Source organism: Tauraco erythrolophus, chromosome 5 (genome assembly GCF_009769465.1).
Source record: "Tauraco erythrolophus isolate bTauEry1 chromosome 5, bTauEry1.pri, whole genome shotgun sequence".
In the NCBI taxonomy this organism is placed as follows: Eukaryota; Metazoa; Chordata; class Aves; order Musophagiformes; family Musophagidae; genus Tauraco; species Tauraco erythrolophus.
The window spans coordinates 16,250,706-16,269,506 of record NC_141469.1 but is presented as its reverse complement, the minus strand read 5'-3'; the positions used below and the strand labels follow the sequence as shown (position 1 = coordinate 16,269,506).

General features: G+C 36.9%; 1 protein-coding gene across 1 annotated transcript in view; it reads left to right on the top strand.

Moving 5' to 3' along the window:
* TTC29 (tetratricopeptide repeat domain 29) overlaps positions 1-18,801 on the top strand; it is an 87,634-nt gene that overhangs the window by 12,685 nt on the left and 56,148 nt on the right. Inside the window, exons 3-4 of the mRNA XM_086611996.1 lie at positions 5,513-5,736; positions 17,535-17,720. Of these exons, the coding sequence (XP_086468122.1) occupies positions 5,513-5,736; positions 17,535-17,720 (410 nt within the window). The remainder of the gene's footprint in view (positions 1-5,512; positions 5,737-17,534; positions 17,721-18,801) is intronic.

The following is an 18,801-nucleotide window of genomic DNA, read 5'->3' as shown; positions in this document are numbered from 1 at the left end:
ACTTCAGTGGGTTGCAGCCCAGACACATCACAATGTCGATTTCAACAGTGTGAGTACATGGCTTTATGCCATTGTAACCTGGATCGTAGCATCGCTCAATGCGATAGGCAAATCTTCAGCTTCCGTATTTAATAAGTATTTGCATAAGTGCTTTTTGTGTTCACAAAGCCCTGCAGAAGTTTTAACTGTATTTTAGGTGTGGGTCACTAACAGTGCTGCAAAACTGCTATGTGGCTGTCCAGCAATAACTAAATCATAATACCTCTTTCGATTCTTAGGCAGAGCAGCCTGAAGTTATAAACTCTCACAGCATGCTTGGCATCTTAGTGGTTTGCATAGTATATTTGGTTTTACTTAATGCATATATTTTTCAAATATTACTGAGGAAATTCTGGTGTCTCCTTTTTTATGCTGTGTTTGCTTGCATATAGGTTAAAAACAAAGTAGCTAAGTATTCACAAACTTGATGTAATTTTAATTTTATTTTAGATTCATAGACAGGAAATGTGGGGGGCCAAAGTAAAATGTATTTATTTAAATAAACTTAAGCACAAATATCTTGATTATTTTTTCATAATTTTGTGTTCCTTATCTAAGGCGTTTATATCAGTCATTGACTTGCCAACTGCAGAAGGAAATCCCAAGTGGATGGAACCTATTTGAATACAGTTTTTAAACATTATAATAATTGGTAGAGTAATTACTTTACACTGGAAGTACACTTTAATATTTTATATACTATTGTTGTTTAATCCATGCCATTTTGTGCTTTACAAAATGGGATTGCTACAGTACACTTGTATTGTAATCAGCAGCTGGCATTAACCCGTAGTGCTGATTAAATCCTACAAAATCTAAAGATATGAACTCTGATACAAAAAAAAAAATTAAAATCCGTCATTTGAAAGTCATAGACTTTCGCACTTATTTTGTATATCTGACCTCCTGACCAGACAGGAGGCATGGAGAATTAAGGTCATGATAAATAATTCTGTTATGTTATGCTGACTATTTTGATTATTTCTAGCACCTGCCTCTTGGCCTCTGAATTTCTTTTTTTCTTTCCTCTCTTTCAGTGTAAAGGTAGAATACAAATAGCCTTGCTGTGCAGGCTTTTAAATTATAGGAAAGGTAGAAAAGTACTGTCCTGATCTCCCAGCATTGCTTAAGAGTCTTGTAAAAGTACAATACCATAACTTAGGGAAGTCCTTGATATTGCAACGACAGCGTAATTTCATTAGCCCCACTGAAGATTAGGGTTTATGATTTCTGCACTGGTAACAGCAGATTAGAATGCGGTTTCTGTGATTCCTCAGCATGACTCTAGATAGTTTTAGAATAGCAATGATAATAATAAAATAAATCCATATAAGAAAATTATATAAGTAGCTGTAGAATTTAAGTAAAATGCCTGTAGCAATATCCAGGTACGCTTAAAGCACAGTGTTAACAATAGCAGTGCCTTTTCAAGCTCGCGGACCCGTATTCAATGAGTAGCCACTTCCACCTGTGTCATATTATACTACATGAAACCACCATCTGTAACATAGTGCTACTAAAATGGTAACTTTAACTTCTGGTGATTATTTATCTGGTACTGAAAATTCTTCTGACTCGTGCCCCCACACCCTCCCCACCGCCACACGCACACAGAAGCAGACAGAATTTTTCGACACCTCATGTATAAAATACTGCATCACAGTAGCTGCTGATGTAGAAGAGTTGAGGGATACCCAACCAGATCCATGAAGTGGACTTCATTTCACTGTTTCACCCAGCTTGTGTAAACAAACCTCCGGCAACGTCCGCAGGGTTTCAGTAATGACGGAGATGAGCCTACAGTCAGAGGACAGCGGATTCTCAGCATCGTCTGTGTTTGTGTTAAGTATTGTGGTTTTCATCTCTTGAATTTCATGGATTAAAGAATAAAAAAACAAATCTTCTTTAAATTAAGAACGGATTAATTGGTCTTTTTGTTTTGACCATAAATGCATAGATATGCTCTGGATTTCATTAAAAACCAATACGTTTTTAAAAATAGACCTGAAATCTTTTTCTCCTAGCAAGCACGTATGATCATTCAAAGGGGGACGAGGACTTGAGGTTGGTATTCACATCACGGTTCAATTTTAAAATTGAACACAGCCAGCATTACAGCGCTGCCCGCTCGTTCCGATTCGCCCAGTTTAATTGCTTGCAGGCACCTCTGCAGGCAATGTCCGCCTGGTTTGTTTGGGCACTCGGCTTTTTGCGGCGCCGACTCCGGTCGGGCAGCGGCAGCGCAAGAAGCGCGGCAGCGCAAGAAGCGCGGCCCCGCGGTGCTGCGCGCCCTGCCGTGAATCCCGGCTGCTTCCTTCCTTTGTTCCGCGGCCGGGCCTCGCTGCGCTGACAGCTGCCCGATACACACGTGCCGGCTGCAGTTTTCCAGATTTCCAGTAGATGCCCCCAGAGACCATTAAACCTCTGGAACGTCGCCGCTTCAACGACACGCCAGGCCAGTCCTTGTTCATTTTGCTTCTTGAAGTAACATAATTGTTCAAGGGAAACCTCGAATCGGCGTGCGCGCAATGCGGGAAAACAAACTTGCTTGGTTAATAATGTATCATAATTTATTAGGTAGCAAGGTTCAAAAGGTGTAGTGTGAGCTAGTTTATTGATGCAGGAGAAACATACTGTTGTTAAAATAGTTGGATTTTATAAAATAAGTCGTGCACATTTAGTTAGGTATCAGGTTTTGATTTTGATATTAGAAATCAAGTCATCTTCTGCTATGGCAAACATGAGATGTCCTGTTTAACCTCTCATTTTACATGCTGCGTGACATCACAAAAAGCAGTATGAAAAGGGTTTTGAAGATTAAGGGTTTATAGTTTATCTCAAGATATCAGGAAAAGTTTACTTCCGTCACCTATGCTGCTCCTCTGTTCGAAAGCACTGTTTGTAGGAAAAGAAGAAGACACTGGCGTTTTCATCTGGAACCACTTTGATAACTGAAACAGTTTCAGATTTCATTGCAGTGTCAAGCTCTCTCAGGTGTCACAAATACCGTTCATCCCCGTAATATTATTCATTTCTAGCCCTATTTTATTGTTTGGATGTGATCAGTCACTTGTGGCTTATATATTGCAGAAACTTAAGGAAATAATAGTAGTATTGTTTTGCACTGTGTGTATTTTCTAAGTATAACTGGGAGATAACTTTTCTCTTTATGCCTCTAAAATTTGAATGGTTATATAGTAGATAGCTTCATTGCTTGTGAGTTAAAATCAGTTATCTTTGCCTAAGAAAAACACATGCTCTGAATCATATGATTACTTCAGCATTATTTCACTTTCTTTATGAACTGGGATTTATTAAAAGAATATTGACGCTAATTTTTTTAACTGCTCCATTTTACTGTATGTTTTGCTTTCCTGTATTGGTTTGCTAATAATGCTGTCTTGTGGGAAAAATGTGCTTTGACTTCAAGCAAAATGCATCAGTCTACAGGAAATAACATGTTGCACGGACACGTTTTTTTTCTATTTATACGAATATTGGTACTGTGCTCAGTGAGTACGCAGTGAGTGTTAAAAATTAACTGAATGACATTTCATTTGGTCACTGTTAAGATCTTTTAGCAGTATTTTCTTGCTTACTTCCAATACATCTATTGACCTAATGCATGGACACATATACACATATATAGATCACATTATATAAATAAATATGCATATATGTGTGTCTGCTGTACAGATTGTTACTCCACTGCTCTATTTCCTTAGGATTCAGTCCTAGGCCTTTGGAAGTTGGTACGAATTTTTTACCTATATTCTTCAATTTTTATTTAGTTACATAAAATTTTAAAACAGAAAAAATAAAGTATTCTATATACAGAGTAGAGAACACATTGTACTGTATTAACATAATATATTTACAGTATTTTTAATCTATATACTGTGGATCTGATATATGAAAAATATAGCGTATTCTGGCAAATAAATATTTAAATGTTTAAAGATATTTCTCATTTACTTTTCTAGAATAAATGTTGCAGATGTTTTTTGGTACAGAATAGTTAAATATTTTTCCTTGTCTGTGAACATTGTGTGCTCTTCAAGCTCAAAACCCACCTATTTGTATGTTAAACAAATATTCAGTACTGTCTAGTCTAAATTGTATCAGGATTTTGTAATATTTTTGTGTTCATTTCTGCAACAGAAATGTAAAAAATACGTATGAAGGATTAAGGTACATATATGTAGTGATTAGTAGATTTTATTGTAATCATATGAAATACAAAATACTGCAGGTTATTTACTTCTTATCTCTTGCATTTCTGTTTGTTTTATTGACATCTAGCTAAATTTTTTACATCATTTCTGTCTTATTAGGGTTGTTAAAGAACAGCAATAGCTCTTTTTAGGCTAGAAGTATTAGTCTTGTTAGACTATTGTTTAGCATGAAGTCATCTGAATTTATTACATATGCTATATAAATCTCAGTTTTCAGAATTCCATATTTATTGTAAAGCTGCTGAGAATTTGGAGTTAAATGGATTTTCATCTAAAAAGACAGTCTTGAAAACAGTTTGGAAACTTAATGGAATATACAAAATAAAATTAAAACATCTGGGTCCGTGCCATTTTACTGGGACAAAGGTTTCTTTTCTCACACTAGATACTTACGCCTGCAAACCTTTACATCTGTACTTTAGCATTGCAGGCAGTCCCATTGGACTCATAGCTTTCTCCAGGATAGGAGACAATGATTGTTTCATGCCACGTAAAAGAAATATTTTGATTTTTTCTGTAAATAATACCTCAAAAGATATATTACCTCTTGAGAATATTTTATTACAACTTCTTGATGTATATTATTATATTATATTAAACTCTTATCAGAGTTTATGAATGAGGTAATTTTGATATAAGTTCATCATTGCATCATTTGATTTTAAAATTAGGGAGAAATTATCAAACTTTTGTATCAGTAAACCAGTCCCAGCTGAAGTTATACACTAAACAGAAGCAAAATAATATCTAATGATAATGTTTCTGGCATAGCATTTGTTTGACGTTTTAGACCAAGCCATCATATCCTACAGCAAAACTATTTAATATGTACATTGTTTTGACATGTGGAATGTGCCTCATTTTTCCGTGTGCACTGTTTTACAGAAAACTAAGAGTTCATTATGGTTTCGTGAACTAATGTAAACATGTTTTTTTTTCTCATAAGTCAGCTTTTTTTACCAATACTAGCTAAAGAGTACTAGTGTATTTTAAACATGTTTTTGATATATGTATAGAAGTATTTTTTCATTATTGCCATATTTACTTCCCTAGGGTATGACATTCATAATCATATTTTAGCAGAACACTTTTTGAGCAGGGGAAAAAATTACCCCTTCCCTGTTGCTGAACTGCAGAGGTCTCTTCTTGAAAGCTGTTTTAGTTATCTGTGCTTATTTGGTAAGGTGGAGAACAGAATACAGGTTTAAAGGCTTAAAATCTCCCTTTCTTATTCCCAGGAACAGGAATTCATACAAGAAGAACATCTGCATAGACATGCTGCGACAGGGTTATCACAAGTCCTTCTCCGAGCTCTTCACTCTGATACAGAAGTGGAATGCCTTGAGGGAGGCCGCAGGGCCTGGGTCAGCCATATGGCAGCAGAAGTCCCTGGAGGAGCAGCCTGATAAGCTGGATCAGCTTTACCACTTCCTGACCAGGGCTGAGGCAGCCCAGCGAGCAGGTAAATGGGGGGATTGTGGGTAGCAGAGCAGCGGGAGCCGCAGCCGCCAATGCCTGAGGGAAGCTTCCAAATTGTTTCATGTGTGAATTTGAAACGTTACTGCATCTTAGCACATTTCAGCCGTAGTCAACTAAGCTGTATTTATGGAATATATGATTAGAAACTGCAGATATCGGGAGAGGTTTTGTGAAGGGGAAAAAATATAGAGCAAAACAGGTAGAGTGCCTTATGATATCATCAGAAATGTTTGATGTATTTAGAGCTTTGATAACATCTCAATTATTTTCTCATAGTTCCATTATTTATTGCTTTTCTTTCTCTATTGATTTGAGTAGCTGGTTTTGTATTAGAAAAATTTAATAGGTGAAATGCTGTTTCACACAGTAATAGTTTTATAAATCTGATTTTATTAAATACCCTGTCTGCTAACTGTGTTTGGATTTGTGACTGACTTAAAAAGGATTGTGAACATGTCAAATAAAATAGAGCACACAGATGTAACATGCCACCTGTGAATTACTAGATATTAGTGAAGACATAACTCCAAATTACTGTATTTTCTCTATTGCCTACTATTTACTAAGTGCTCGTATTTATCATTTCCTTTTACTATAAATAGTAGCATAACTTAGTCTGTCTTTCTCCTTTGAAATAATTGTAGGGATGGAGGCAGATAAAGCCCTAACTCCAGTCCTGTTTCATGGCTGAGCTGATTTCACTATAGTTGGCTTGTTTCAAGTTACATTTTGATCATTACAAATACGAAAATCTACAGTAAAGCTTGTGAGTTTGGAACCTGAGCTTTTTGACTGAAATTTAGAAACAGACAACTTCATTTAAAAAAGGAATAACAAAAAAAAAACCCTTTCCACACTTAAAAAATGTTCATTTAAAATGTTTATTTTAAGTTTGCTATGAAAGCCAAAAGTTATGTTTCTTCATGTAATTCCCTATAATTCTAGGCAGGAAGTCTAGCCAGCCCATGATTGGAAGGAATCTTCAGATTTGTCTGGAGTATGACTAAAACCTGAACAGTCACCCCTGTAGCTTACAGGAGTACAAGAGAAGTTTTGCTCCAAGACTTCCCTTTCAGAAGCATACTGCCAACACTTTGATGTTCAAAAAGTAATAGATATGCTTTTCTTGGTGGGCCTGCTTCCTGCAGCTGCTTGAGGAGACCATTTTGCCTTCCTTTAGTGCATGATATTTTTCAGTGTTACAAACTGAAAACAAATGTGACAGTGGAGCTGGCAAACACGTTCCCAGAGAGTCAAGACACTGCTGACTGTGGAGTTCCTGCCCCTAGGAAAGGCAGGGGCTCTTCCTCTCCTGAACCCAACATTCATTGTGTGCTGGGCTCTGTAAGTCTTTCACCTCTCACAGAGACAAGATACCACCCACTGCCTGACTCTAGGAGAGAATATCTCCCAACTTTGCCTGCTAAAGTTGTTTAAAACAAAAGAAGATAAAATGAGAACGTGCCAATAGAGCTGGCAAGCATCTTCACTGAATTGCTAGATCAAGGTATAGTTAGTTTTGATTTTTTTCACCGGTTTCAATGCAAACTTTTGCACAAATCTCTTGTTTGTATTAAGTGAGGCTTGAGTCACCTGGCACATGAAGGAGTGGACGCTAATTCATGTTGCAGGTGTTAGAGCCAGTCGAGCCGTGAAGGTAACATATGAATTATACAGCTCCTCAAATACTAATTCAGTAGTTCATCTAATTCAGTTACTCTCTGATTCTAATGAAATTGCTTGGGGCTCTGGCTTATGATCTCCTGACACTCTAGTTGACACCATTTAAGAAGTGTTCAGCAGTTCACCTCAGCTGGAACTTAACATGATGTAACAGTCACAACAGCAGCTGACCTGCGTTTGCTCTTCAGCTGCCACAGTTCAAGCTTAAAAGGCTGAAAGTAATATTTGGGGCTGCAGACTGTGAGAGTTTCACAGTGTGGCTGATGTTACTAATATTAGGCTTGCTGAAAGTTTACCTGTCTCACGCATGCTGTCCCGAGTTAACGTTTGTGTTGAAGAGATAGCAGGTAAATTATGAAAAACAATTGTCATGACTTGCAAGTTTTTTGATGCATTTAAACTTTATGAAGAAATTGGTTTTGAACCTGAAGTGGTAAGTGGAGAACAAAACTTCACTTACCATGTCAGCAAATAATTTTATTTGTTATTTATTTTTTCTCACTTTATGATTTTTGTGTTTAGAAGTGTTGCTGTCTTAATTATGAATATAACTTAGAACTGCTCCTCCTACCTTTAGAGTTTTATGGTTGTTACCATAGTGTATAGAGAAAGCTAGGTACTCATTCACTTTCCATGTTTATTGCTGGACAATGTTAATGTTTTCTTTTTTTTGATAGTTTGTAGTTATAGGACAGTATAATGATGGACATAAATTGTTCACTTGAACAGGATCAGTGCCATCTATCACAATGTGGAGACTGATGTGAAAGAGAAATTTTCTTTGCTGCTGAGTTTGAAAATAGTGAAGTGTTGTTTACCAAAGTTACATTGTACAGACTGTTTACCTTTACATGCACCAGTGACTGTTCTCTCTGATTTCGTTTTTAGTGGAACATTTTGACTGAACTTCAAATCATACTGGAGCCTTTTTTTTTGCCTTTTCTGTTTTTAATTGGCTGTTACTGATATTACACTGTGTACAAAGAAAAAATCTTTTTTTCTGTCCAACTGAATGTCATTGCTATTGTATTTGAATACCTCCCAAGTATTTAAAAATAGAGTTAGCATTAATCCTTGCAGCTTCTCAGAAAAATAGCTGACAGAGTTATTTTGCCCTAGGTACAGCATTATCCCCAAAACAGTGGCAGAAATATTGGTGATACTTGACTGCATTCCTTTTTAGTCTTTTATGATGCAAATAGTCTATACCCTTCTGACTTAAAAATTGAGTTGTTTCTAATTATTCCTTGATCTTCCTTCATTATCATGGACTAATCTCTTTTTACTAGTTCTGGTCTCGATAGCTTAAAAAACCAAAAGGAGGTAGTTTAGCTGTTTAAATACGTATAGTTGTAGGGGTTTTTAACAGAAGAATGCAGGATAAATGCCAAAGCAATATATATACATAGCTCAGCGTTTGATGTATTACAGTTATTTCATGGCACATGTATGAAAATATTGGGGTTTTTTTTTTTTTCAAAATGAAAGTTATTTAGAGGCCATGGACTGACCTGCCCAATTGCCTGCTTGATTGTACTGCTCAGAGTAATTTCACTGAGAGGTATAATTGTCCTTAGAAGGTGTAATACAGTGCCGGCAGGTTGTTGTTGCAATCCCTTTGAAGAGCCATAGCTCCCTAGCACCTACTCAGTACTGTTCTGTGAGTTTGAAGCCGCAGTCTGTCCTTGTCTGACATAGAGGGTTGCTAACTAAATATCCTTTGGCTGCTGGTACCTTGTGAACAAATGATGACTGTACCCTACAGAGGCGTGCCAACTGAATAGAATTCTTTTTGTCCGTCTAAGACCTGGATAAAATTTGACTCTGTATCTCTTTGTGTTCGTGTGGGTCATGAGGAAGAAGTAGGAGCAAAGGAAATCCAACTAAGAAGTCTTGTACTTGTATTTTGGAATTTTCTAACAGCTCTGTGTAATGTGTGCCTGGGAGAACGATTTATTGTAATGATAATATTACTGTTCCTCAGATAAAAATGTTTAAAAGTGAAATTAAAACCTTTAAGCTGATATTTACACAGCTTTTACCATATGAATGTAACTGACTCTTTAAATCACTGCTTGGCTGATACAGTCTTATTGTTTTAAAATGCATTGCTAATTTTCTTCTTGATTCTGTATGATCATTAGTCTAAGCGACTTCTTTGAATCATCTTGCCGAAGTATTGCATAACTACTTTTATTTGGTTAGTTAGCACTGAACCTACCAGAAGAATGATTGATAATATGCAGATTATACTGTGAAGCATCAATTGTGTGTTTTAGACTGATGCCAGCCTCTCAGTGATAGTGTGCCAAGTCTGTTTTTTGTCAAATTAGAGGTCACCTCTCCCAGTATTATTTCAGAAGGGCTTGAAAAGTGTTGCTCTTGATATTATGTCTGAATTACATATTAAATGTAGGCTTGAACCCTAACTGAATCCTTACCTACGACAAGCAGAGGCCTTGAAGTGCTTGTAAGATTGGTGCTTGCTAGAGGGAGCTGGTTTACTTGTATTGTGCAAGTTGAAGGGAATGCAAGGCAAGTTAAAGCTCAAGAACCATTAAAGGGAGGGATGTCTCAGCCTTGGGCTCTACTTTGCCAGAGAAGGGGAGCAAAACCCTGGAAAGTGTCACAGTTCGGTGGCTGCAACGTGTATTGAGCAGTCAGCACTATAGTGGCAGATCACTGTGTTCACTGTGCTAAAGCCTGTACTTGGATATGACCATGCTTTCAAAGGGGCAAGATGTTCTTATCAGTTCATCACTGGGGCAGCTGGTGGGGAGTAGGAGTTCAGACCTGGAAGCCGCTGCCTTTCTCAGATTCCATCTGCTCCTGGTTCCCGACCCCATGCAACCTTTGTGGTGTGCTGTATGCTAAATGCTGAATCTGTGCTTGTGCTACATGCTGCTGAGCTTTGTTCTAGAGAATATCAGAGACACAGAATTAGAAGGAAGTGCTAAGTTGGCTCTTTTTTCCTCACTTCAGTGCAGAAAACCTTTGGACAGTATGAGTTATCATTTGTTGTTGTTGTAAAAGATGACTTTTCATAAAGCATATGAAGCAAACATGAGTATTTGATGTGTTTGCACTGGAAAATCTTTCTTTGTCTGAAGTACTTGAGACTGAAAAGAGAGTTTAACATTTTACAGTGGAGAGCTTTTCTGTAAGATTTCACACTTACGCCTTAGGCTGGGCTAGAAACATTGCAATAACCATATTACCCATGCTATTTTGGGAAAAAAAAATGGAAAGAGGTTATACATTAAAGAAAAAGGATAAACAAACTAAACCCTCTTTTAATACTTGCTTGAAGGACGCGTAGTTTTGTTTGGTTTTGAGGGGATGTGGAAAGGAACATGGTTTTATTTTTTAAGCAGGTTTGTTGTCCTCTACTTAATGTTGTTTTACAGGAAAAAATGCAGCAGTTGCTAGAGATCAATGGAGGAGTTAATTATTTTTGTGATTATCTTACAAAAAGTGAAGTGACTTTGCCCAGGAAAGAAGCCAGACCTTCTCAAAATATAGCCAATTGTAGAACTATAATTGACTTCAACAGAAGCAGCGCATAAGAAGGGCATGGACCAGTTGAAGAGGGTCCAGAGGAGGGCCACGAAGATGATAAGAGGGCTGGAGCACCTTTCCTATGAGGACAGGCTGAAAGAGTTGGGGCTGTTCAGCCTGGAGAAGAGGAGGCTCCAGGGTGACCTTATAGCGGTCTTCCAGTACCTCAAGGGGGCCTACAAGAAAGATGGGGAGAGGCTGTTCAGGAGGGCCTGTTGTGATAGGACAAGGGGTAATGGTTTTAAAATAGAGGGAGGTAGATTCAGGTTGGATATTAGGAAAAAATTTTTTACCATGAGAGTTGTAGAACACTGGAACAGGTTGCCCAGAGAGGTGGTGGATGCTCCATCCCTGGAGACGTTCAAGGCCAGGTTGGACGAGGCCCTGAGCAACCTGATCTAGTTGGAGATATCCCTGTTCCTTGCAGGGGGGTTGGACTAGATGACCTTTGAAGGTCCCTTCCAGCCCTAACCATTCTATATTTCTATGATTCTTAGAAAATTTCAATAGCGTATTTTCATTGCAGTGGCTTGGAGTACTCTTTTAGCATCCCAGATGCTAATCAGATCCAACTGATTGCCTTAGATCATTATCATTAGATAGGCTTTATCCTTACTTGGCAAAACTCTATCCTGACCGTTTCCTTAGCATCTTTGTATAGGTTGTACTTTTATGGAATATATTCCACTTGTGTACCTAGCAGTGTCGGAGGGAGTGTGCTCTGTGTACACTCTGCCTCCTGATGTTTAGGAAACAGTGGCTCTGCCTGGACCTTGATGGTGTCAGCGTGCTAACTCACAACAACATTTCTTCATTTGTATATGAGTTTATTTTATGGATAAGCTTTCTGCAAAAAGGAATGATTGGGTGGTCCTCTACCTGTAGGTGTAGAGGCATGATTGTCCTGAGCAAGCAAATGGGACTGATTCTTTGCAGTCCAGGTGGAAATAAACTGACTGCAGCACCATATTCTATTGCTATTCATGCTTCTTTTTGGCCCAACAGCCTCCATCCTGGATCTTTCTGTGTGTGAATTCTTCACATCATCAACTGTCTTGCTACTAAGTCACTGGTATTGATCTCTCTGAGAGTGAAAAAAAAATGAAATTTCCAGCACGAAGTGTCTCATTCTGACGTCAAAAATGACTCCTGGTGACTTAATTGATCTTAGGCCGCTGCCTTATATGTCTTCAAGAGTGAATGGTCACTTATAATAAAGTCATACTCACTAAAAACAACTAAGTGAACTGGAAGATGAGCGTTAGTAGCTGTTGAAAAGTTTCCATATGGCCTTCATCTGGCAGGAACAAATGACTGACTAGTGTTTTTTTGAGTGGAAAATATTGAGCCATAAATGGATGTTGAAAAATTTCTTTGATACCTGTATTTTAAAAATGAGTACGAGTTCTATTTTCCTTTAACAAGAACGACAGCCTGAGTCTTTTCTCCTTCAAGGAAAATACCAAGCCATGATATCTTCGTGATGTTTTCAACTGTTCTCTAATGACCATTTCTGTACTACTTTTCCTTTCTTCCACTGTATCCCATCATGAAGGTGATCATAAAGAAGTGACAGCACTTGTATTTAAATTGCAGTAGTATAGCTTGCAGATCTTCTATATTTTTCTTTTCTCTCAGCTCTGTTGGGATTGTCATTCTCAAACTCCACCTCACTATCCCTGTGTGTTGCACTACTTAGTAGTTCTCTAGCTGAACACCGCAAACATGCGGATCATGGGTTTGAATGATCCTCTGTTCCATGCTTGCCTTTGCTTGCCAAGGGAACAGTTCCTGTTTGGCCCACTGAACAGTATCTTTGTTTCTGGGCTCTTCTCGGGGAGTATGACTTGAGCATAACAGTGAGAGATCCTTCTTGACAGTTGAGGTGCACCTGGAGAGATCCTGAGGCGGAGCAGGGAATACTGTATGTGTTTAATATATGGGATTTCATGTTTAGATATTTTTTTTATTCTTTGTTCAACAAGAAGATCTCAGCAAGGTTTAATAGAGGTACTTGCCTTTTGTGCATAGACACCCAATTTCAAAGTTGTTTTTCCTTGCAAAGGACAGTGAAAAAATATTTTGAAAAGGTCGGATCAAACAAAATGAAAGAAGTCCGTTTTCTGTAATTTATGTTCTGTGACAAAACTATAAAAATATTAAAATATTGATAAACAAATACTGAAACATGGAATGACTTTTAACTTTTCTGCTTAATTTTTGTGAAATATTGCTGCCTTCAACTTGGTTATTTGGCATCGAAAATGTGTTCTGTTGGATAATTGCCCGTAAAAGATGTTCTTAACCCTGCTTCAGATCTTCAGTTAAGTCCAAAACTGTGAACTATCAGGCCTCACCATCTGCTCCATCAAGTTCTGTTGGTTCTATGTAACTGCCATTTTGGGTAGGTGTTCATCTTTACAGTGTTCTCACAGTCCTGTGACAGAAATATTCTGGAAGACCTGAATTTAGCTTCCAATGTTTTATGAAATTCATGTAATTTTTGAAAGATTACTGGAATCAGCCTTTGAACCTTTATCCTATGTGCTTTCTTAATTGTTTCTTATTTAAAAACAAGTATTTGTCTTGCAGGAACCATTTTAAAACTGTTTGTGTGATTAGAACTTCTCTTCCGGTTCATTCGATATCGCATTCCAGTGCAGTCATTCCCTCTCTAATAAGTGACAGATAATTATTCTTTTTGTATCAACAGATACATAAAAATGACTCATCTACATGTATTCTGTTATCAGCTGTAGAGAACTTACTATAAAAAATCAGAGGTGTCAAAGCTTTAATGACTGAACTACCTACAGGAGATTTTATAGAAGAGAGTATTTACCTGGTTTAATATTTTTTTTTCTTCTCCTGGGGAGGTAAAAGTTAACTTTTATTAAGTTTGTCAAACTAGCTTTACCACTGTCGGAATACTGTCAATGAATATATTGATTTGTAAGTCCGACTTTGAATCCAGAAGACAATATGGCTTTTAAAAGTCTGTCTTTTGTGGGTTATTTTATGACCAGCATCGAGTCAGTGACTGTCCAAGACAATTACAGAGAAATGGTCGTCTTTGTGCACTTCTCATTGTTATTCACTGGCAGGATAGTCATCAGAGGGTCACATTAAAGTTCATTCAATCAAAGCTGTGGCAGTAGCAATAGTCCGCCTCAGGTCAGTTCCATCTCTTGAGATTTGTAGGGCACTACCTGAAGTTATTTGCGTAATTTTATGTAGCATTAGTGCCTTGATACTTTGTAGCAAAGATTTCAAGGCAACAAATCTGTGTCTAGTGTTCTACCCCAATGACAATCCAATTATCTTTCTCCTTACTGTGTTATTGTAACCATTTGTATGTATCCTCTGGTATCTTCTAAGTTCATTTTCATTTAGCTATAATCCATATATAATGTGTACTTTTATCTTTATGTTAGTGGTTATAATTAGGTTTTGTACTCTGTTTGTGTGTTCATATGTTAATTTGCTTATGTACCTCTGCCTTTTACTTTTGATATAATCTTTAAAAGTGTTCCCTTGTGCTGCAATAGATGTTTAAGTTGGAATAAGATAAATTGTAGCCAAGAAGGATCTGCTTTTCTTCCTTGAGAGTAAATGGATCCTAGGTAAATCGTATTTATATCTGAATTTGTTAGTTTGTATGAGTCCAAACTATGTCTTCTCTTTTTTATCTATACATATGTATAGATGTGCTTATATATATACACATCTATATGCGCGTACACATACAGATAGATATATGTATGTTGAGCCCAAACCAGTTCTGTTACTTCCATTCCAGTATTGTTTGCAGAGGTTTTTATCAGGCTGTTGTACTAAAATAGTCTTAATTTCTAATGTATGAGTAAGTCTTATATGATGTACGCTTCTGGATATTCTGAAGAGGAGGCACCTAAGAGGTCCTTTTTCAGCCTTGAGGGAGAACAAGAGGCATGAAAACTCACAGCCATGAAGAACGTTCTGATTAGGAACACATGAAGTCTATATATTGACAATTGTTCCTCTCAAAATCAAATTTCTAAACTTAAGCTGATGCTTTGGCATGTTTTGGTATCAAACCTTAGATACAAATGATGACATGATAATCTAGCTGTAATTTCTGGGATATTTCTATTTTGGTGATTCTAAAGAGATTGTGAAACACTATCATTTCTTCTAAAGGATGTTATTTAAAATATTAGAAATGGAAATGTATGTAAAACTGGTTCAAAAAATTGTAATTTTACATATTTTAATGGGAATTGTTAAAAAGGTAGAAATATGAGGTACCACTTCATGCAGGAAAAAAGAAAATAAATAGGAAAGCGAAATAATAAGTAAAGCAAAACCAACAGAAAAAAAGTACTGGTTACCGTTAAAGAGGAAGAATGAATTTATAAATCAAAAGACAAACCCAAAGTGTGTTCAAGAATGGAGGAAAAGACATTTAAGCTTGATTTCAGAAAATTTTAAGCAGGGAAGAGTCAAATAATAGTCTCCAAAATGGCCAAGATGGGGCGGTGGGGGGGGGGGGGGGGGGGGGGGGGGGGGAAGAGAAACAAACACTAGGTAAACCTTCTGAGGACTGAGTGACAGGATTAGGTGTAACAGGATTCTTTCAGAAGACAGAATAAAGTTCTTACTATGTTGTGCAATACATTGAAGAGCTTTCTCAAGATGTTCTGAAGTCAAGGAACTTAGTCATGGCAAGAGAAAGAATGAGAAATTTAGGTTACTTACTGTTAGGCCATACAAAATTTGTCATTTTTAATTTTGAGACAGAACATACTAAAGATGAGTCTGAGGAAAGACTCTCTTGTGTGGTTTAGTGATGCATTCAAAGTGCTTTTTTGAGTAATTGCCGCTGTTTGTTCCAAACAATGCAAGTGACTTACATAGATGATAGAATTTACAGTCCATAAATTAGTCCTTTTTGAAAGCTGAATTTTCACCATTTCTTCCTGCAGATAACAAAAGAAGACAATCTAACTGCATCTTTTGAATAAAGTGTTTTGATATGGTATCATAGGTTTAAAACACTTGAAAAGATCTGGACTTTGAGTGAGATCTTGCCTGTATTGAAATCGGACTTTTTCCCCAGTTGATTTCTGTGTGGTGCTTCCTATCAGGGTCTTTTTTTTCTTTTGTTTCCCCCTCTTCTCTCTTTGTTGAGCAAAACCTACAAATTGCAAAACTCCTAAAAGCAAAGCAGTTCTGTTCACACATCTGCCTTAACCAAACAGTCTCTTACCTGCTGCAAGACTTGTGGTTCTCAACTCCTCCTTTATCCAACTACATGAAAATTCTTTTAAGAACTGGCTGTTTGGCTTATTTAACAGCCACAAGCATAGTAAGTAGCCAACCTGCAAAACTGCAATGGAATTTTAGCTAATTATTCCTATTCACATCTCACATAAGCGGAATTTGGAAAGAAAATTCATTTAGTTTAGCTAGCAATAAATTTAACTGTGAAACATATAGGTTCATGCTGTGCTTTATTATCTCATAGATTCTTCAGCATCATGTAGGGATTATACATTTCAAACCTCTCTTAGGGAGAAGCAGTATGATAAGATTTGTTAGGTAAGTTTTAGATCTCTATTCAAAATTAATACAGTTTTGGAATAATCCAAACCAGATTTTTTTCATGGATTTTTTTTAAATATGCTTTTCTGAGAGAAATAAATCTAATTCCATAGAAGCTCTCATTCTGTAATTTAAAATTATGAATAATCTATTTGTTGATAATTTTGTAATGCTACTTAGATTGGGGACTTGCAATACCTTTAAATTTTAGGGATAATGTGTGTACATTCAGCTGTCTGAGATAAGAGTGGGAACTAAACGTGAGTGTTCTTTCTTCAGATCATGAAGGAGATCTGTGACTTTGACTTTGAGTCTCCCCTGCTTTCCGTATTTGTTCTGAGGGCAATACCTTGCTGAACTGTCTTTTTCAGGGCAAGGTGTAAAATTTCAATTTGTCCTTAATTTCCAAGAGTGAGGTACTAAAAATGGGAATATACATGAAAAATCAAAGCCTTTTTTGTTAGTCTTACTTTGAACATTTAAAATTATATGAACTAATGGATTGTGTCTGCAGAATGTTCTGTTTGGTTCTTTGTCTCCATCACCACAGTTGCTACCTTACACCTATTTTGAAAGCTCTCAGTGACCGACAAATGCTTCTCCAGCAGTGACTGTGTGCTTTTTTTGCTCACTCTAGCTTCTCTCTTTTTGACTAGCCAATATCTTATCCAGGTTTTGCATGTTTTATTGAAATGAATTTTGATTTTTACATACAGAAATTAGAGCAATTTATTGTGGTTTTGCTGAAATAAGTTTACAATTCTACCTAATTTGTGAGGTTATCGTTTTCCCCTTACCATATTTCTTTGAGTGGACTTGTAGGAGAACTTGGTGGTATTTGAGTAGTGGAAATATAAGGAAAATGAAGAGCTATTTATATGGTAACTGCTATAATATGTAAGACTTCTGAAAGCTGTTGATCATCTAACATTTTGATTGTAATTTTCGTTTTTAAAGGGCACTATGAGGAGGTGTACGATAACCAGCTTAACTTGGCCTGCGGTTTCAATGACCCTGAGGACAAATGGTTGAGTAATTACTTCTATGAGCAATGCTTTAACACTGCTCAACTAATAAAAATTGATGGTGGGAGAAGACAAGCACAAGCACATGCAAATATGGGCATCATCAATGAGGAACAAGGTAAGTCACTGAGATTATAAAGCTATATTAATTGGCATTGAGCCAGTCCTATTTGGCAATTTGTGTTTCATCTGAGGGCACAGTATTTCAATGTAAAATTGATTTGCAACCATAATTTAAAATAAGTCTTAAAACTGTTGCAATTTTAATTTTTGGAGCAGCAAATAGGAAGACAAGGAAGTCTACAGTTATTCACAGACCTGTTTCCGCTGTTGACATTCCATCTACGGTTGAAAGTACTCAGTCAGATGAAAAACAAAACATAAGTTTAAAGGAACCATTTGTTTAGCACAAAGATTCTTTGGGTTTGACCTTATTTCTTTTTGCTTGTTTTTGACAAGAGACTGGTAATGCTGCCTCAGGCCACAGGTGTTTGAATAGGATGGCATCTGTAGTTACACAAACTGGGTTGATTTAGAAGAGATATAAACACATAGTTCAGTTTAATCCTCCCATTTACACTTGGATAAAACAGCCTATATTTTCGTGTTCTTTTTAAAAACTACCTTCTGGTTCTCTTGACTGAAAATGACACCCTGTTTGTTTGTATGTGACAGTCTCATTGGTGTTTGCTTCAGACTTATCTTACCATAAGCTCCATTTCTCTGTTCATGTATCTGTGTCCTCAAACTGTGAGTGTCTGAAATTAGAGAAGATATTAATAGAAGTAATTAGAAGCATGGAACAGCCCAGGAACTTGAAACATTATCTGGTCCAACCTTTCATGGGAAAGGGAGCCTAGATTAGACTATTTTAGCACCCTGTCCAATCGCATCTTGAAAACCTCCAATGACGGGGACTCTACCACATCCCTGAGGAGGCTGTTCCAGTGAATGATTGTTCTCACTGCAAAAAATATTACTTTCTTATATCAAGATGAACCTTGTTTCTATATTTAAAAACATACACTACCTTTCATAGCAAAGGAGTTTGTGCGTGTGTAGCAATCTGGGTGTAAAAAAAAAAAAGTGGTTTCTTATGTTTGTATAAAATCCTTTCATGTTGTGGGAAGACAAGTGATGGGTGAGCCTCAAGTAGTTGAATAAAACCTTATGTTCCAGTTCTAATTCCTAAGTGTACC